This window comes from Scyliorhinus torazame, chromosome 10 (genome assembly GCF_047496885.1).
Source record: "Scyliorhinus torazame isolate Kashiwa2021f chromosome 10, sScyTor2.1, whole genome shotgun sequence".
NCBI lineage: Eukaryota > Metazoa > Chordata > Chondrichthyes > Carcharhiniformes > Scyliorhinidae > Scyliorhinus > Scyliorhinus torazame.
Window position 1 is genome coordinate 363,943 of NC_092716.1, and position 21,129 is coordinate 385,071.

The following is a 21,129-nucleotide window of genomic DNA, read 5'->3' on the forward strand; positions in this document are numbered from 1 at the left end:
GACAGGGTAGATTCAGAAAGAATGTTCTTGATGGTGGGGGAGTCCAGGATGAGGGTTATAGTTTGAGGATAAGGGGTAAACCTTTTAGTGCTGAGGTGAGGAGAAATTCCTTCACCCAGAGAGTGGTGAATCTGTGGAATTCACTCCCACAGAAAGTAGTTGAGGTCCCGCTTTCTCTCCATACACCTTGATCCCTTTAGCTGCAAGGACCACGTCCAGCTCCCTCTTGAACATATCCATAAAACTGGCCCCAGCTTTCAGTGGGAGAGAATTCCACAAGTTCACATCTCTCTGAGAGAAGTTCTTCCTCATCTCAGTCCGGAATGATTTACCCCCTATTCTTAGGCTGTGACCCCTAGTTCTGGACAACCCCAACATCAGGAACATTCTTCCCGCATCTAGCCTGTCCAGTCCCATCAGGGTTTTATATGTTTTTATGAGATCCCCTCTCATTCTTCTGAACTCCAGTGAGTACAAGCCCAGTCGATCCAGTCTTTCTCCATCTGTCAGTCCTCCCATCCCGGGAATTAGTCTGGTGAACCTTCGCTGGACACCCTCAATAGCAAGAATGTCCTTCCTCAAACTAGAAGACCAAAACTGCGCACAATACACAAGGTGTGGCCTCACCAAGGCCTGTATACCTGCAGCAAGACATCCCTACTCCTGTACTCAAATCCTCTCGCTATGAAGGCCAGCATGCCATTAGCTTTCCTCACCGCCTGCTGTACCTGCATCCCAACCTTCAGCGACTGTTCCACCATCACATCCGGGTCTCGTTACAGGTTTTTGCACTGAGTGCTGAATTTGGTGCATTTGAGTGCGATAGTGAGAGTTTGTTGACCGAGGGAGTATAAGGCTTCATTTTTATCTAAAGTTTAGTCTTTCTTTTATTTAGTTAATTAACTTAAAAGTTGCTGTTTGGTTCAGAAGAAGGTGAATTTTCAATCAGCTTTAAACAGGCTTCTACTTGTAGGCACTTGCAGCTGGAGCTTGTTAATTAGTTAATTGGATTAGGCCAGTTTTTCAGAGGCTAGATTCACAGTATAAAAGTGATCCCCTACAGTGCAGACTTTGTTTGCACTGAGTGCTGAATTTGGTGCATTTGAGTGCGATAGTGAGAGTTTGGTGACCGAGGGAGTATAAGGCTTAATTTTTATCTAAAGTTTAGTCTTTCTTTTATTTAGTTAATTAACTTAAAAGTTGCTGTTTGGTTTAGAAGAAGGTGAATTTTCAATCAGCTTTAAACAGGTTTCTACTTGTAGGCACTTGCAGCTGGAGCTTGTTAATTAGTTAATTGGATTAGGCCAGTTTTTCAGAGGCTAGATTCACAGTATAAAAGTGATCCCCTACAGTGCAGACTTTGTTTGCACTGAGTGCTGAATTTGGTGCATTTGAGTGCGATAGTGAGAGTTTGGTGACCGAGGGAGTGCTGAATTTGGTGCATTTGAGTGCGATAGTGAGAGTTTGGTGACCGAGGGAGTGCTGAATTTGGTGCATTTGAGTGCGATAGTGAGAGTTTGGTGACCGAGGGAGTTAGGTGAGGAGGGAGTAAGGTGCTCCTTTCATTTTGTTTCCGACATTTCCGCAAAGAGTGAGAAGAGAGCCAGGAGTTTACAGAAAGTGTAGCTGACTGGGAGCAGGGTCGGAGGGCGGAGTTCCAGTTGGTCCACAGGGCAGCTATATTCTATAAGGTAAGAGGGGATGGAGGCTAGGCCAGTTACATGCTCCTCCTGTAGGATGTGGGTGGTGAGGGATACCACCGGTGTCCCCGCTGACTATACCTGCGGGAAGTGCACCCAACTTCAGCTCCTCAAAGACCGTGTTAGGGAATTGGAGCTGAAGCTGGATGAACTTCGGATCATCCGGGAGGCAGAGGGGGTGATTGAGAAGAGTTACAGGGAGGTAACCACACCCAAGGTACAGGACAAGAATAGCTGGGTTACAGTCAGGGGGAAAAAAACAAACAGGCAGACAGTGCAGGGATCCCTCGTGGCCGTTCACCTTCCAAACAAGTATACCGTTTTGGATGCTGTTGGGGGGATGACCTACCGGGGGAAGGCCCTAGCGGCCAGGTCTCTGGCACTGAGTCTGGCTCTGGGGCTCAGAAGGGAAGGGGGGAGAATAGAAAAGCAATAGTTGTAGGAGATTCAATGGTTAGGGGAATAGATAGGAGATTCTGTGGTCGCGAGCGAGACTCCCGGAAGGTATGTTGCCTCCCGGGTGCCAGGGCCAGGGATGTCTCGGATCGTGTCTTCAGGATCCTTAAGGGGGAGGGGGAGCAGCCAGAAGTCGTGGTGCACATTGGTACCAATGACATAGGTAGGAAAAGGGGTGTGGAGGTAATAAACAAGTTTAGGGAGTTAGGCTGGAAGTTAAAAGCCAGGACAGACAGAGTTGTCATCTCTGGTTTGTTGCCGGTGCCACGTGATAGCGAGGCTAGGAATAGGGAGAGAGTGCAGTTGAACACGTGGCTGCAGGAATGGTGTAGGAGGGAGGGCTTCAGGTATTTGGATAATTGGAGCGCATTCTGGGAAAGGTGGGACCTGTACAAGCAGGACGGGTTGCATCTGAACCAGAGGGGCATCAATATCCTGGGAGGGAGGTTTTCTAGTACTCTTCGGGAGGGTTTAAACTAATTTGGCAGGGGAATGGGAACCGGATTTGTAGTCCAGCAACTAAGGTAGCCGATATTCAGGACGCCAAAGCGCGTAATGAGGCAGTGGGGAAGGGAACACTGACAAAGGAGAGTACTTGCAGGCACGGAGATGGGTTGAAGTGTGTATACTTCAACGCAAGAAGCATCAGGAATAAGGTGGGTGAACTTAAGGCATGGATCGGTACTTGGGACTACGATGTGGTGGCCATCACGGAAACTTGGATAGAAGAGGGGCAGAAATGGTTGTTGGAGGTCCCTGGTTATAGATGTTTCAATAAGATTAGGGAGGGTGGTAAAAGAGGTGGGGGGGGTGGCATTATTAATTAGAGATAGTATAACAGCTGCAGAAAGGCAGTTCGAGGAGTATCACCCTATTGAGGTAGTATGGTTTGAAGTCAGAAATAGGAAAGGAGCAGTCACCTTGTTAGGAGTTTTCTATAGGCCCCCCAATAGTAGCAGAGATGTGGAGGAACAGATTGGGAAACAGATTTTGGAAAGGTGCAGAAGTCATAGGGTAGTAGTCATGGGCGACTTTAACTTCCCAAATATTGAGTGGAAACTCTTTAGATCAAATAGTTTGGATGGGGTGGTGTTTGTGCAGTGTCCAGGAAGCTTTTCTAACACAGTATGTAGATTGTCCGACCAGAGGAGGGGCAATATTGGATTTAGTACTGGGTAATGAACCAGGGCAAGTGATAGATTTGTTAGTGGGGGAGCATTTTGAAGATAGTGACCACAATTCTGTGACTTTCACTTTAGTAATGGAGAGGGATAGGTACGTGCAACAGGGCAAGGTTTACAATTGGGGGAAGGGTAAATACGATGTTGTCAGACAAGAATTGAAGTGCATAAGTTGGGAACATAGACTGGCAGGGAAGGACACAAGTGAAATGTGGAACTTGTTCAAGGAACAGGTGCTACGTGTCCTTGATATGTATGTTCCTGTCAGGTAGGGAAGAGATGGTCGAGTGAGGGAACCATGGTTGACAAGAGAGGTTGAGTGTCTTGTTAAGAGGAAAAAGGAGACTTATGTAAGGCTGAGGAAACCAGGTTCAACAGGGCATTGGAGGGATACAAGATAGCCAGGAGGGAACTGAAGAAAGGGATTAGGAGAGCTAAGAGAGGGCATGAACAATCTTTGGCGGGTAGGATCAAGGAAAACCCCAAGGCCTTTTACACATATGTGAGAAATATGAGAATGACTAGAGCGAGGGTAGGTCCGATCAAGGACAGTAGCGGGAGATTGTGTATTGAGTCTGAAGAGATAGGAGAGGTCTTGAACGAGTACTTTTCTTCTGTATTTACAAATGAGAGGGGCGATATTGTTGGAGAGGACAGTGTGAAACAGATTGGTAAGCTCGAGGAAATACTTGTTAGGAAGGAAGATGTGTTGGGCATTTTGAAAAACTTGAGGATAGACAAGTCCCCCGGGCCTGACGGGATATATCCAAGGATTCTATGGGAAGCAAGAGATGAAATTGCAGAGCCGTTGGCAATGATCTTTTCGTCCTCACTGTCAACAGGGGTGGTACCAGGGGATTGGAGAGTGGCGAATGTCGTGCCCCTGTTCAAAAAAGGAACTAGGGATAACCCTGGGAATTATAGGCCAGTTAGTCTTACTTCGGTGGTCGGCAAAGTAATGGAAAGGGTACTGAAGGATAGGATTTCTGAGCATCTGGAAAGACACTGCTTGATTAGGGATAGTCAGCACGGATTTGTGAGGGGTAGGTCTTGCCTTACAAGTCTTATTGAATTCTTTGAGGAGGTGACCAAGCATGTGGATGAAGGTAAAGCAGTGGATGTAGTGTACATGGATTTTAGTAAGGCATTTGATAAGGTTCCCCATGGTAGGCTTATGCAGAAAGTAAGGAGGCATGGGATAGTGGGAAATTTGGCCAGCTGGATAACGAACTGGCTAACCGATAGAAGTCAGAGAGTGGTGGTGGATGGCAAATATTCAGCCTGGATCCCAGTTACCAGTGGCGTACCGCAGGGATCAGTTCCGGGTCCTCTGCTGTTTGTGATTTTCATTAATGACTTGGATGAGGGAGTTGAAGGGTGGGTCAGTAAATTTGCAGACGATACGAAGATTGGTGGAGTTGTGGATAGTAAGGAGGGCTGTTGTCGGCTGCAAAGAGACATAGATAGGATGCAGAGCTGGGCTGAGAAGTGGCAGATGGAGTTTAACCCTGAAAAGTGTGAGGTTGTCCATTTTGGAAGGACAAATATGAATGCGGAATACAGGGTTAACGGTAGAGTTCTTGGCAATGTGGAGGAGCAGAGAGATCTTGGAGTCTATGTTCATACATCTTTGAAAGTTGCCACTCAAGTGGATAGAGTTGTGAAGAAGGCCTATGGTGTGCTCGCGTTCATTAACAGAGGGATTGAATTTAAGAGCCGTGAGGTGATGATGCAGCTGTACAAAACTTTGGTAAGGCCACATTTGGAGTACTGTGTACAGTTCTGGTCGCCTCATTTTAGGAAGGATGTGGAAGCTTTGGAAAAGGTGCAAAGAAGATTTACCAGGATGTTGCCTGGAATGGAGAGTAGGTCTTACGAGGAAAGGTTGAGGGTGCTAGGCCTTTTCTCATTAGAACGGAGAAGGATGAGGGGCGACTTGATAGAGGGGAATAGATAGAGTAGACAGTCAGAGACATTTTCCCCGGGTGGAACAAACCATTACAAGGGGACATAAATTTAAGGTGAAAGGTGGAAGATATTGGAGGGATATCAGAGGTAGGTTCTTTACCCAGAGAGTAGTGGGGGCATGGAATGCACTGCCTGTGGAAGTAGTTGAGTCGGAAACATTAGGGACCTTCAAGCAGCTATTGGATAGGTACATGGATTACGGTAAAATGATATAGTGTAGATTTATTTGTTCTTAAGGGCAGCACGGTAGCATTGTGGATAGCACAATTGCTTCACAGCTCCATGGTCCCAGGTTCGATTCCGGCTTGGGTCACTGGCTGTGTGGAGTCTGCATGTCCTCCCCGTGTCTGCGTGGGTTTCCTCCGGGTGCTCCGGTTTCCTCCCACAGTCCAAAGATGTGCGGGTTAGGTGAATTGGCCAATGATAAATTGCCCTTAATGTCCAAATTGCCCTTGGTGTTGGGTGGAGGTGTTGAGTTTGGGTAGGGTGCTCTTTCCAAGAGCCGGTGCAGACTCAAAGGGCCGAATGGCCTCCTACTGCACTGTAAATTCAATGATAATCTATGATTAATCTAGGACAAAGGTTCGGCAAAACATCGTGTGCCGAAGGGCCTGTTCTGTGCTGTATTTTCTATGTTCTATGTTCTATGGACACTTCCCCTTTTCCTAAACTGCCACCATTCAGATAATAATCTCCTTCCTATTTTTGCCACCAAAGTGGATAACCTCACATTTACCCACATGATATTGCATTTGCCAAGTATTTGCCCACTCAGCCAGCCTGTCCAAGTCACCCTGCAGCCTCTCTGCATCCTCCTCACAGCACACACTGCTACCCAGCAACAGCTGGGGTCCCAGCCCTGAACCCTGCGGTACCCCACTAGTCACTGCTTGCCACTCTGAAAAGGACCCATTTATTCCCACTCTGCAGTTCTCTATCCACGACAATACATTACCCCTAATACCAGGAGCTTTAATGTTCCTCACTAATCTCTCGTGTGGGACCTTGTCAAAAACCTTTAGAAAGTCCAGATACACAACATCCACTGGTTCACCCTTGTCCACTCTATGGTCACATCCTCAAAAAATTCCTGAAGATTTGTCAAGCATGATTTCCCTTTCATGAATCTATGCTGACTTGGACCGATCCTGTCCTCACTTTCCAAATGCTCAGTTATTTCATCCTTAATAATTGACTCCAGCATTTTCTCCACTATCGATGTCAAGCTAACCGGTCTATAATTCCTCGTTTTCTCGTTCCGTCCTTTTTTAAAAAGTGGGGTTACATTAGCTACCCTCCAATCCATTGGAACTCTTCCAGAGTCTATAGAATTCTGAAAAATTATTACCAATGCATCCACTATTTCGAGGGCCACTTCATTAAGTACTCTGGGATGGAGAGCATCTGGCCCTGGGGACTGATCGGGTTTTAATCCCATCAGTTTCCCCAATACAATTCCCTGACTAATAAGGATTTCCTCCTTGATGCAAGACTCCCTGTCCCCTAGTATTTATAGAAGGTTATTTGCGTCCTCCTTAGTGAAGACTGACCCAAAGTAATTGTTCAACCTGATTCTAACTGTAAGGGACCTACATTTGTCTTCACCAGTCTTTTTCTCTTCACAAAGCTTAGAAGCCTTTGCAGTCCGTTCCTGAGACTAAGGACGGGATTCTCCGATTGCCAAAATTGCGTACGCCGATCGGCCGGAGAATTCTTTTTTACGCCTCAAAAGCAGCGTACTCTAGGAGTAGACGTGACCTGAGGCCCTCCCCCGACGCTCCGCCCTGATGGGCCGAGACCCATCGGTCGTGTGTCCTCTCAACTGTCCAGAACCTTGTGTGGTGGCTGCGGACGGAGTCCTGAGGCGTCAGTCAGGGAGGGAGCCGTTCTGCTGGCAGGGGGGCTTCGGCGAGGCCTGAGGGGGGGGGGGACGGGACTGGTGGGGGGGGGGGGGTCCGGCGGTGGCAAGAGAGGTTACAGGGGGTCAGTTTTTGACAGGCCGGCACCGCCGCTGCAGGCTGCCATGGACTCGGCCATTCTGAGGGCGTATCGGCAGGTAATGTGGACTGTCGCTAACCCCCCCACCGGGCGGAGGATTGGTACGGGGGTGGCTCCGACTTTTTGGTTGTAAGACCAGGCGGATCCTGTGGATATAGCCGCAGAATCGGAGAATCCAGCCCTGAGTGTTGACGCCAGCACAGGATTCGTGGATTTCCACGAAAGCAAAACTGGCGTCACACCTGGACCGATTCAGCGACCGTTAAGGGTATAATAGCACTGGCACTGTATCCGGATTGGCACTGTGTGGAACTCAATTGAATCCGGATTGGCTGAGTCCAAGATTGACACTCAGGAGGCTGCGAAGCAGCAGCCGCACAGACTCACTTCACTCCCCACACACACCATCCCAGCCAACAGGGTGGCAGCGAGGAGAGTGGCACCGAGAGTCACAGACACTGAGAGCTGGAGACCCTCCTGGACACGGTGGAGGAGAGGCGGGTAACCCTATACCCCGGCCTGGGCGGAAGGCTGCCGGCTCTGTTCCCCGTGCCAGAGGGGGGAGAGGGGTACCGTAGCCTGGCACTGCCCACACCAGCAATACAGCCCACGGCCACCATCCCGCACCCCCGCAGGAGCTACAGTGGACGTGGCCCTTGCTTGGGCCACCTGATGGCCCGCCGGCGGGTGGCGGCCAGGTGGGAGAAGTATGGCGGAGGCTGGGGTGGAGTGGAGGGCTGGGGGAGCGAGGCGGGGGGCGGGGAACACCCATACGGCCGGTGTTACTCTGCAAAACCAGGGGCCAAGGTGGGTGATCAGTGGGGTGCGCAGCAAGACGGCTGCCTTGCAGGCCGCAGCAATGGCAGTCCGTACCCGGACACCACCCAAATCCCCTGGGGGGGTCACCCCGGACACGTGGCCCATCCCTCCGTCACCCCCCCCCGGGTGATTCCCCGGAGTCTCCCTTTCCCAAATCCACCAACACGCCCTCGCGGGACTGCACTCACCCAAACCCCTTCCTGACCCCGACAAGCCATAGTCGCGCCTCTCCGTGTCCGGCCTCCTCTCTCTCCCTCAGCAATGGAGGATCTAGTCAATAATGTTTTTGAAGAGGAAATTGGTAAACTTTGCAAGGCTCTGGGAAAGAGCATGGTGTGGGACAAATTAGACAGCCTTAGCAAAGAGAAGGCCTAAATTCAATGGACTGAATGACCTCGTTCGGTTCTGTACGATTCTATATGGTGATTGTTGGGGGACAAAGGGGTGGCTGGACTCTGTATTGGCTGGAAATTGTCTGGGGCAGATTCTCTTTTCCCAGGTTGATAGGTTTAATGAGGAAATATGCAGAGTTGATGTTCTTTCAGAACTATAATAGTCATTGGTGTCAGGAAGGGGACTGGGAAAGTGCAGTCCCATGAGGGAGACTCCGGGGAATCAGCAGACACTGAAATATAACTTTTAAAAACAAATAGCTTTGAAAAATATTTGCTGTTACTCCCATTAACTACAACATTTGATGCTGGGGTTTATTTCTCTTTCAGTTGCAGCAAGGAACTACATTCCAATCCTGGCTGATGAAATCTATGGCGATATGGTGAGAAAAGTTGAGGAAATCGGGTTTTGGCAAGATATGTACTTTTTAATGAACATATGAATTGGGAGCAAGAGGAGGCCATTCGGCCCCTTGAACTTGCCGTCATTTGATAAGATCATGCCAAATCTCATTGTGACCTCAACTCTATTTCCTGATTACCTTCTATCCGCTTTGACTCCCTCATCGGTCAACAATTTATCCAAATATTCTCTCCTCCACTGGTCTCATGGGAAGAGAATTCCACAGACTAAAAGTAATCTCCTTGGGCTAGATTCTCCGATTTGAGACTATGGCCGGATCCTCCAAAATCCCGGCCAAGTGTTGATGCCACCGGAGTGGTATACACCGGAGTAGTATACACCCGGAGTGGTATACACCGGTGTCAACGGGCCTCCTTGCCCATCGATTCAGCGGTCATTGTCGGCTTCCAGAGTTACCGTGAAGGTGAAGGCTTTGAGTTGTGTGAGGCAGAGGCGAGAGGTGAAGTGGGAAGGCATTGGTTTATGGATATATACCAAGATCTTACGGCGGAGCTGGCGAGAAGGCAGGCGACCTTTGGTCGGGTGAAGACGACATTGTACAGCAACGTGCTGAGGTCTGGAGTGGACTCCCCGCCGAAGCTGAGAGTGACTCACAAGTCAAAGAACTTTTATTTTGAGATGGCGGAGGAGGCAGAGGCGTTTGTGAAGGCTAAAGGACTGGGTCTGAGATGGGTTGTGGGATTTAGACTTGGACGGTGTGCGCTGGAGTCTTTTTGCTTTGACTATTTTTCCACTGGTTTTTTTTAGTGTTTTTTTGGGTGTGTTTTCTTTTGTGCTGTGGATATATTCCCCCCACCCTGACTGTATGGCTCGGGGTGGGGCTTTTGGTGGGAGTGTGAGGTGGGGGGGTTGGAGGGTCCTGGGCATGGGGGGCTGGGTTGCTGAGGGTGTGTTTGGGAGGAGGAGGGGGCTCTGTCAGGGGTGGCTGTGCTAGCAAATGAAGGTTGACTCATGAACGGGAGTGTGGTGGGGTGGGGAGGGGGTCAAGCAGGTGTCGATGGACCTGGGAGGGGTGAATGGTGGGGGAGGGGATCAATACGGGAGAGGTGTTTGCAAGAGGAAGTGGCTGGGGGGATTCTGGGAAGGGGGGTGGGGGTTGATGGTGACTAAGGGATGGGGCGGGGCCTGGGGTAGTGGTGATGGTGGTAGAAGGGGCGGGGGGGTTAAAGGACCCCCGGTCAGAATGGTGGTGTGGAACGTGAGGGGGTGAGGGGGACCGGTGACGAGAGCGAGAGTGTTTGTGCATTTGAAGAGTTTAAAAGCCGATGTGATGCTGCAGGAGACACATCTGAGGGTGAAGGACCAGAGGAGGCTGAGGAAGGGCTGAGTGAGCCAGATGTTTCATTAGGGGTTTGATAGGGCTCAGGGCGGTGGGGATCTTGGTGGGCAAGCGGGTGATGTTCCAGATGGAGAAGGTGGTGGCAGATTGGGGGGGGGGGGGGGTTGACTGGGCTTATGAGGGAGATGGGGGGGGGATGGACCCGTGGGTTCGGTTTTTTCCCCGGTGCACGAGGTGGTCTCAAGAATTGACTTTTTCGTGTTGGGGAAGGGGCTGTTGCCTGGAGTGATGAGGTCGGAGTACTCGTCAATTGTGCTGTCGGATCACGCTCCGCACCAGATGGATGTGGTCCTGGAGAAGGGGGCGGCTCAGGAGCTGGGGTGGAGGATGGATGTGGGGTTATTGGTGGACCGGAGTTTCTGTGATGGGATGGGGAAGGTGATTGGGGAGTATGTGCGGTTTAACTGACCAGGGAGGTCTCGCCGTCGGTGGTTTGAGGGGTCCTGAATGCAGTGGTGATTTTGTTTCAGGCTAAGGTGGACAGGGAGGAGAATGAGAAACGCCAAAAACTGATAAAGAAGATTTTGGAGGTGTGGCCGGGCAGTACTCAGGGGACCCGCGGCTCCTGGCCAAGAGGAAGGAGTTGCAGGCGAGCTTCGACCAATTGTCCACGGGGAAAGCAGTGCCTCAGTTGAGAAGGGTGAAGGGAGCTGTCTACGAGTAGCATCACCATGTCCGCCTATAAGCTCTTCAAATGTGTAAAAATCCTCTTCACCTGTCCCCCTAACCCCCTCATGTCACTATCCTGACATGGGGTCTCTCACCCCCCTCTCCCTCCCCCGCGGCCCCTCCTATCTTTTCATCGTAACTTCATTGCAATGTAAGTCTACTTCTGACAATAAAGATTATTATTATTATCCGCCCTCATCATAACCCCGGGCCCTGCCCCTCAGCTATGACCCACCCTATCCTTTTGTTACCATTGAACCCCTCACCCCCTCCCTCCCAGAATCCGCCCATCCCATCAGCAGCTCGGAGGGCGTGACCCCCATCGTGGCATGTGGGTGGTCCTATAACAGAAAAGGAACCTCGCGGGCCACATGTCCAAGGACCACGAGCTCTGCTTTTTCACGTCCTGCTTAAATGTTTGGGCCTCCCTCTCGGCTAGCTCCTTCAAGGCCGGGTGGCCAGGAGCAGTACACACGTGGTGAACTCTGTTCGATTGTATAAATGCAGCAGTATAAATGGTGCTGGTAAAAGCTTTGCCGTTGTCTGAAACTAACATGTCTGGTGTGCCGTGGGTGCTGACCTTCGTGGTGGCTGTTTCCATCCATTTGGAGTGGCCGTCGATGTGATGAGGAACATTGAACCTCGGAATGTTCCCACAACTCAATGTGGAGGTGGGACCAGGGCCGACCTGGCCATTCCCACAGGTGGAGGGTGCTCCTGGCACTGCCCAAATCGCTGGGCCAACCTCGCGATGTCAGCATCTATTCTGCATGGGGAATCTCTGCCCCGGAGCGCTGTTCCAGTACAGATTTGTACGCGGCCAGTAACAGAGCCTAGTATAGGATCCATGTGGAAGCAACGGGGGGGAATCGCTCTGTCTCCTTAAAAAGCCCCAACAATTGCTCGTGTTCTGTGAAAACCGAGAATGGCCATACACACACTGGTCAAACCTCTTCACCCCGAATACAGTGGCCAGACCCTCCTTCCCCATCTGTGTTTGTTCCTTTCTGCATCAGCGATTGTTCTGGAGGTGAAAGCGTTGGGACGCTCCGACCTGTCATCTGGCTGGCAGTCCAGGACCAGGCCGACGAGTAGGCATGGCTTTACTGGGTCAAAGGGGTTAAGAACCATGATGACGAGAGTTGGTTCTTGACCTCAGCGAAAGCCGTACGCTGCGGCTGTGCCTTCTTTAACAGTCGATGGAGGGAGGCTAACAGGGCCGCCAGGTTGGGGATGAATTTCCCTGAGTAATGTATCAGCAGTCCCCGGAAGGAATGGAGCAGCATTGGTCCCTTCAGGACGGGGGCCTGGCTGATGGCACAGGCCTTGCTCTCGACTGGGTGCAGGCGGTGGCGGACCCGTGGTTTCCGAAAGAGGTTATCTCCGCAGCATGGACACAGATTTCTTCCAACTCCAGCTACTCCAAAACATCGGAGAACCTCGGCCAGATTCTGGACGTGCTCCAGGGAAACTGCTACACGTGGCAAACCCCATAGGATATTTTCCATTACTTGCTGGAAATTCGCACAAGTGGAGGAAACACCAAAGGGCATTTGGGTGTACTCGTACAGTCCCCTGTGTGTATTCACTGACACACATTTCCGGGACCCTGCGTCCAGAACCAGCTGGAGATATGTTTGGCTCATGTCCAGTTTTGTAAAGGTTCGACCGCCACTACGCTTCGCGTACAATTCCTCTCTGTGGGGAACAAGGTAGCGATCCAACTGAGACATGGCTTAGCAGCATCTTATAATCACTGCATAGGCATAGGGAGCCATTACGTTTCATCACAGGCACAACTGGCGCTGCCCAGTCGGAGAACTGTACGGGCGAATTATGCTCAAGTGTTCCAAGCGATCCAGTTCTGCATCTACTTTTGGCCGCAAGCCACACGGGGCTGGGCAGGTCCGAAAATAGCACAGCTGTGCTAATCAGTCCTCGCTGATCTTGGCCACTGCCCCTTTGGTGCCAGCCTTCCTTGAATACATTGGGAATTTTGCCAAGATGCCCTCTGGTCTGTGCGGGTACATGGGATGCCTGTTTACCTGCAGGGTGACATGGATCGATGCCACTCATGCCGCTATGCAATGTAGCTGTTGGTACTGCTCATCTTCCTCATCCAAGTAGTGATCCCATTCACGGGGAGAACCTGTGTGCCTGGTGGGATGACGGTGTGGTGGGCCCTCACGTGGCCTGTCGTGGGCCCGTGACCACGGTCTGGGTTTGCTCAGTTGGAGAAACTGCATCCCGGTTTTCCGGGTCTCCGCAGCGGCAGCCTGCCTCTTGCGGGGACCCGCCCCGTCGGACATTGGTAAGGCTGCCAGCTGCCCATTCGGCCGCCCTAAGTTCAGGACTGCCATTGCCCGGAGTTCTGGAACTCCCTGCTCTGCGCTTTCACAGGAGATGGCTATCTCTCCCGCTCGCTGTGAGTCGAAGTGGGTTTCTGCTGCATTGCAGATTCCATTAACCAAATGGTCTCTTAACGTTTTGTTGAGCATTGTTCCCAACTCGCTGAATTCAGTGAGTTTTCGCAGGCGGGCCAAAAAGTCAATGATAGATTCTCCTTGACTTTGGGTGGCAATGTGGAAACGAAAACGCAACAAGAGCCTTGGTATACATACAGCACTTTATGTGACAAAAGTCCTGGTATATACACAGGCTGGAGTGTGACAATAGGCCTAGTATATACACAGGCTGGAATATGACAACTGTCCTGGTATATACACATAAGAACATAAGAACTAGGAGCAGGAGTAGGCCATCTGGAGGATAGCAAATGCTGTCCCCTTGTTCAAGAAGGGGAATAGAGACAACCCCGGTAACTATAGATCAGTGAGCCTTAATTCTGTTGTGGGCAGAATCTTGGAAAGGTTTATAAGAGATAGGATGTATAATCATCTGGAAAGCAATAATTTGATTAGAGATAGTCAACACGTTTTTGTGACGGGTAGGTCGTGCCTCACAAACCTTACTGAGTTCTTTGAGAAGGTGACCAAACAGGTGGATGAGGGTAAAGCAGTTGATGTGGTGTATATGGATTTCAGTAAAACGTTTGATAAGGTTCACTACGGTAGGCTACTGCAGAAAATATGGAGGCATGGGATTCAGGGTGATTTAGCAGTTTGGATCAGAAATTGGCTAGCTGGAAGAAGACAAAGGGTGGTGGTTGATGGGAAATGTTCAGACTGGAGTCCAGTTACTAGTGGTGTACCACAAGGATCTGTTTTGGGGCCATTGCTGTTTGTCATTTTTATAAATGACCTGGAGGAGGGCGTAGAAGGATGGGTGAGTAGATTTGCAGATGACACTAAAGTCGGTGGAGTTGTGGACAGTGCGGAAGGATGTTACAAGTTACAGAGGGACATAGATAAGCTGCAGCGCTGGGCTGAGAGGTGGCAAATGGAGTTTAATGCAGAAAAGTGTGAGGTGATTCATTTTGGAAGGAATAACAGGAAGACAGAGTACTGGGCTAATGGTAAGATTCTTGGCAGTGTGGATGAGCAGAAGGATCTCGGTGTCCATGTACATAGATCCCTGAAAGTTGCCACCCAGGTTGAGAGGGTTGTTAAGAAGGCGTATGGTGTGTTAGTCTTTATTGGTAGAGGGATTGAGTTTCGGAGCCATGAGGTCATGTTGCAGCTGTACAAAACTCTGGTGCGGCCACATTTGGAGTATTGCGTGCAATTCTGGTCGCCGCATTATAGGAAGGATGTGGAAGCATTGGAAAGGGTGCAGAGGAGATTTACCAGAATATTGCCTGGTATGGAGGGAAGATCTTATGAAGAAAGGCTGAAGGACTTGTGGCTGTTTTCGTTAGAGAGAAGAAGGTTAAGAGGTGACTTAATTGAGGCATACAAGATGATCAGAGGATTGGATAGGGTGGACAGTGAGAGCCTTTTTCCTCGGATGGTGATGTCTAGCACAAGGGGACATAGCTTTAAATTGAGGGGAGATAGATATAAGACAGATGTCAGAGGTAGGTTCTTTACTCAGAGAGTAGTAAAAGCGTGGAATGCCCTGCCTGCAACAGTAGTGGACTCGCCAACACTAAGGACATTCAAATGGTCATTGGATAGACATATGGACGATAAGGGAATAGTGTAGATGGGCTTTAGAGTGGTTTCACAGGTCGGCGCAACATTGAGGGCCAAAGGGCCTGTCCTGTGCTGTAATATTCTATGTTCTATGTTCTATCTGGCCCCTCGAGCCTGCTCCGCCATTCAGTGAGATCATGGCTAATCTTTTGTGGACTCAGCTCCACTTTCCGGCCCGAACACCATAACCCTTTATTCCTTCATTCTCCCAAAAACTATCTATCTTTATCTTGAAAACATTTAATGAAGGAGCCTCAACTACTTCACTAGGCAAGGAATTCCATAGATTCACAACCCTTTGGGTGAAAAGTTCCTCCTAAACTCAGTCCTAAATCTGTTTCCCCTTATTTTGAGGCTTTGCCCCCTAGTTCTGCTTTCACCCGCCAGTGGAAACAATCTGCCCGCATCTATCCTATCTATTCCCTTCATAATTTTAAATGTTTGTATAAGATCCCCCCACATCCTACTAAATTCCAACGAGTACAGTCCCAGTCTACTCAACCTCTCCTCCTAATTCAACCCCTTCAGCTCTGGGATTAACCTAGTGAATCTCCTCTGCACACCCTCCAGCGCCAGTACGTCCTTTCTCAGGTAAGGAGACCAAAACTGAGCACAATACTCCAGGTGTGGCCTCACTAACACCTTATACAATTGCAGCGTAACCTCCCTAGTCTTAAACGCCATCCCTCTAGCAATGAAGGACAAAACTCCATTCGCCTTCTTAATCACCTGTTGCACCTGTAAACCAACTTTTTGCGACTCATGCACTAGCACATCCAGGTTCCTCTGCACAGTAGCATGTTTTAATATTTTATCATTTAAATACTAATCCCTTTTGCTGTTATTCCTACCAAAATGTATAACCTCACATTTGTCAACATTATATTCCATCTGCCAGACCCTAGCCCATTCACTTAACCTATCCAAATCCCTCTGCAGACTTCCAGTATCCTCTGCACCTTTTGCTTTACCACTCATCTTAGTGGCGTCTGCAAACTTGGACACATTGCACTTGGTCCCCAACTCCAAATCATACACAGTACAGAGTGTGACAATAGGCCTGGTATATACACTGGCTGGAGTGTGACAATGGGCATTGTTATATTTTAAATAACAACTTATCTAAAATATATATATTACTCTTGAATCCACCAGGATGATAGGATGACCAATAGTCTTCTTGTCGAAAGATGAACTATTTAATGAGTAAAATAATAAACTGTGAATCCTTTTACTCAATACTAAACTAACTATCAAGAAATAAAGTACAATACAGATAATTATATAACTATACACTATTATAACAAACTAGTTCTAACTTCGCTCACTCCGGCTATTCTATGTCTTGCTTGTCACACTCTCTAACTAACTAAAAAGAGTGGGAATCCGGTTCTTATAGTATCTGACTTTGAGACATCTAGTGTTGAAATGACTGTGCTACATTTACATACATTGATCATGTATACTGATATCTGAATATCACTACGTCCCCCTTTCCTTATAACATTTTCTTTGAAATATATGATAAGAAAATTTACATAAGAAATGCAGTGTAAACAGGATACAGTAATCACTAGATTACTGAAAAAGTTCACAAATTCAGACGATTGGGTCTTCTTCTTTTCCTTGTCGATCTTCTCAACTTCAAAGGTGATGAAGAATTCTCCAGTTTGTTGTGAATCAGTACATCGAATTGAATTCTTCTTTCAAGTTGTTTGGAAACAGTCTGGTTCAAATCAAGATCTGGAAAAATGTTGGCAGGACCTTTGACTTGACGTCGATCTCTTCTAGTTCTTCTTAGAATGGTTCCATCAGGAGTTCTGATCAGATCAGATCTTGGTAAGGATTGCCTAATTATGTGAGCTTTGTCAGACCAACCTTCTTCAGGAAGTCTGAATCTAACTATATCATCAGATAGAGTAGACAGTTCTTTTGAATGTTGATCAAAATATCTTTTCTGACTTATTTTCTGTTGTTGCATTCTTTTTAAAAGATTTTGTTGTTCTTGATTAGGAAAGTATAATTGAGGTAATGTTGTCCTCAACACTCTGTTGTATAACATTTGAGATGGAGATAAGCCTGTTGATAGAGGAGATGTTCTGTAATTGAGTAAAGCTAAGTAAAAATCAGAATCAGATTCTTTAGATTTGCTAAGTAGCTGTTTCGTGATGTGAACACCTTTCTCTGCTTCTCCATTTGATTGTGGAAAATGTGGGCTTGAAGTAACACGTTGAAAGTTGTATTTCAATGAGAAATCATGCCATTCATGACTTGTGAAACAAGGGCCATTGTCAGACATTACGATACTGGGAATACCATGTCTGGCAAATATCTCCTTGCATGCCCTTATGACATTGTTGGATGTGATGTCGTTCAGTTTCACTAACTCAGGAAAATTGGGAAAATAGTCAATAACTACAAGATAGACTTTTCCAAAAAAGTGAAAAAGATCAGCACCAACCTTGATCCATGGTGATGTTACTAGATCCATGGTGATGTTACTAGATCCATGGTGATGTTACTAGATCCATGGTGATGTTACTAGATCCATGGTGATGTTACTAGATCATGTGGCTGCAGTGGTTCTTTGCATTGCTGATTTTGATGGGATTAACATGTTGAACACGACGATATCATGTTCGCAATATCATTGCTGATACCAGGCCAATAGATAGACTGTCTGCCATGTCTTCTACATTTTTCAATGCCGAGATGACCTTCATGTAATCTCGACAGCATTTCAGAATGCATGCTTTGTGGAATTACAATGCGATCTTGTCTCAGCAGTATATCATCTACAATAGTCAGTTCTGACTGAATGGATTGACATTGCGGACAATTACCTTTGGGCCATCTTTCTTGAAGATGTTTCATAACTTTCATCAATGTGGTATCTTTCTGTGTCTCAATGCGAATTTGCTGAAATTTGACACCTGATACAGGTAGTAATTCGTTGCAAATGTGAATCAACATCATTGATGGATTCTTCTTGGAGAATGTCAGTGTTGACTGACCTAGGTAAAGTATCAGCAATTCTACCTGGTGTATACTTCAGTGTGAAATCGTATCTTCTCAATTTCATCATTAAATGTTGAAGTCTGGGAGTCATGTCATTTATGTTTTGTTCTATGATGTGTACTAGTGGACGATGGTCAGTTTCCACTGTGAATTTGGGCAGACCATATACATAGTTGTGGAATTTGGAAATCCCCCGTGACTAACCCTAGACACTCTTTTTCGATTTGGATGTACCTACACTGAGTGTCAGTCATTGATCTTGGCGCATAGGCAATAGGAACCCAATTATCAAAACGGTCTTGTCGCAGTAAAACAGCACCAATGCCATTTCTTACTTGCATCAGTTGAAATTTTGGTTGGTTTTGTAGGATCAAAAAATGATAAACATGGAGTTTGCATCAATTGTTGTTTCAAACCAGTCCACTCTGCAGTATGTTTGTCAGTCCAGGTGAATTCTGTGTTCTTTCTTATCAATTGACGTAGAGCAGTTGTTCTCGCAGATAGATTTCAAATTAACTTTCCAAGAAAGTTGACAAATCCAAGAAAGCATAAGACAGCCTTCTTATCTTTAGGAATTTGCATTGCCTTGATAGCTTGCACGTTGCTGGTTTTATGCCTTCAGCCGTTATGTTGTCATCTAGGAATCTTAAAGATGAGGCCGCAAACATGCACTTGGCCTTGTTTAACTTTAAACCATAGTTGTCAATTCTCTTGAAAACCTCCTGAAGACACTTGATATGCTCTTCAGGTGTTGTTGACCAGACGATTATGTCGTCAACATAAATCCCAAACTCCTTCTATGTTCTCGGTCATCTGTTCCATTGTTCTGTGAAAAATTTCATAAGCAAATATTATACCAAAAGGCATCCTATTGAAACAGTACCTTCCAAGAACAACATAGAACATAGAAAATACAGCACAGAATAGGCCCTTCGGCCCACGATGTTGTGCCGAACCTTTGTCCTAGATTAATCATAGATTATCATTGAATTTACAGTGCAGAAGGAGGCCATTCGGCCCCCTGAGTCTGCACCGGCTCTTGGAAAGAGCACCCCACCCAAACTCAACACCTCCACCCAACACCAAGGGCAATTTTGGACACTAAGGGCAATTTATCATGGCCAATCCACCTACCCTGCACATCTTTGGACTGTGGGAGGAAACCGGAGCACCCGGAGGAAACCCACGCAGACACGGGGAGGACGTGCAGACTCCGCACAGACAGTGACCCAAGCCGGAATCGAACCTGGGACCCTGGAGCTGTGAAGCAATTGTGCTATCCACAATGCTACCGTGCTGCCCTTAAGAACAAATAAATCTACACTATATCATTTTACCGTAATCCATGTACCTATCCAATAGCTGCTTGTAGGTCCCTAATGTTTCCGACTCAACTACTTCCACAGGCAGTGCATTCCATGCCCCCACTACTCTCTGGGTAAAGAACCTACCTCTGATATCCCTCCTATATCTTCCACCTTTCACCTTAAATTTATGTCCCCTTGTAATGGTTTCTTCCACCCGGGGAAAAAGTCTCTGACTGTCTACTCTATCTATTCCCCTGATCATCTTATAAACCTCTATCAAGTCGCCCCTCATCCTTCTCCGTTCTAATGAGAAAAGGCCTAGCACCCTCAACCTTTCCTTGTAGGACCTACTCTCCATTCCAGGTAACATCCTGGTAAATCTTCTTTGCACCTTTTCCAAAGCTTCCATATCGTTCCTAAAATGAGGTGACCAGAACTGCACACAGTACTCCAAATGTGGCCTTACCAAAGTTTTGTACAGCTGCATCATCACCTCACGGCTCTTAAATTCAATCACTCTGTTAATGAACGCGAGCACACCATAGGCCTTCTTCACAGCTCTATCCACTTGAGTGGCAACTTTCAAAGATGTATGAACAGATACCCCAAGATCTCTCTGCTCCTCCACATTGCCAAGAACTCTACCGTTAACCCTGTATTCCGCATTCATATTTGTCCTTCCAAAATGGACAACCTCACACTTTTCAGGGTTAAACTCCATCTGCCACTTCTCATCCCAGCTCTGCATCCTATCTATGTCTCTTTGCAGCCGACAACAGCCCTCCTTACTATCCACAACTCCACCAATCTTCGTATCGTCTGCAAATTTACTGACCCACCCTTCAACTCCCTCATCCAAGTCATTAATGAAAATCACAAACAGCAGAGGACCCAGAACTGATCCCTGCGGTACGCCACTGATAACTGGGATCCAGGCTGAATATTTGCCATCCACCACCACTCTCTGACTTCTATTGGTTAGCCAGTTCGTTATCCAACTGGCCAAATTTCCCACTATCCCATGCCTCCTTACTTTCTGCAGAAGCCTACCATGGGGAGCCTTATCAAATGCCTTACTAAAATCCATGTACACTACATCCACTGCTTTACCTTCATCCACATGCTTGGTCACCTCCTCAAAGAATTCAATAAGATTTGTAAGGCAAGACCTACTCCTCACAAATCCGTGCTGACTATCCCTAATCAAGCAGTGTCTTTCCAGATGCTCAGAAATCCTATCCTTCAGTACCCTTTCCATTACTTTGCCTACCACCGAAGTAAGACTAACTGGCCTGTAATTCCCAGAGTTATCCCTAGTTCCTTTTTTGAACAGGGGCACGACATTCGCCACTCTCCAATCCCCTGGTACCACCCCTGTTGACAGTGAGGACGAAAAGATCATTGCCAACGGCTCTGCAATTTCATCTCTTGCTTCCCATAGAATCCTTGGATATATCCCGTCAGGCCCGGGGGACTTGTCTATCCTCAAGTTTTTCAAAATGCCCAACACATCTTCCTTCCTAACAAGTATTTCCTCGAGCTTACCAGTCTGTTTCACACTGTCCTCTCCAACAATATCGCCCCTCTCATTTGTAAATACAGAAGAAAAGTACTCGTTCAAGACCTCTCCTATCTCTTCAGACTCAATACACAATCTCCCGCTACTGTCCTTGATCGGACCTACCCTCGCTCTCATATTTCTCACATATGTGTAAAAGGCCTTGGGGTTTTCCTTGATCCTACCCGCCAAAGATTGTTCATGCC

The 21,129-nt window shown here is 47.7% G+C and overlaps 1 protein-coding gene across 1 annotated transcript in view; it reads left to right on the forward strand.

The window, feature by feature from the left end:
• Positions 1–21,129, forward strand: part of tat (tyrosine aminotransferase) — a 231,511-nt gene that overhangs the window by 85,445 nt on the left and 124,937 nt on the right. The window contains exon 7 of the mRNA XM_072517709.1: positions 8,845–8,897. Within this exon, the coding sequence (XP_072373810.1) occupies positions 8,845–8,897 (53 nt within the window). The remainder of the gene's footprint in view (positions 1–8,844; positions 8,898–21,129) is intronic.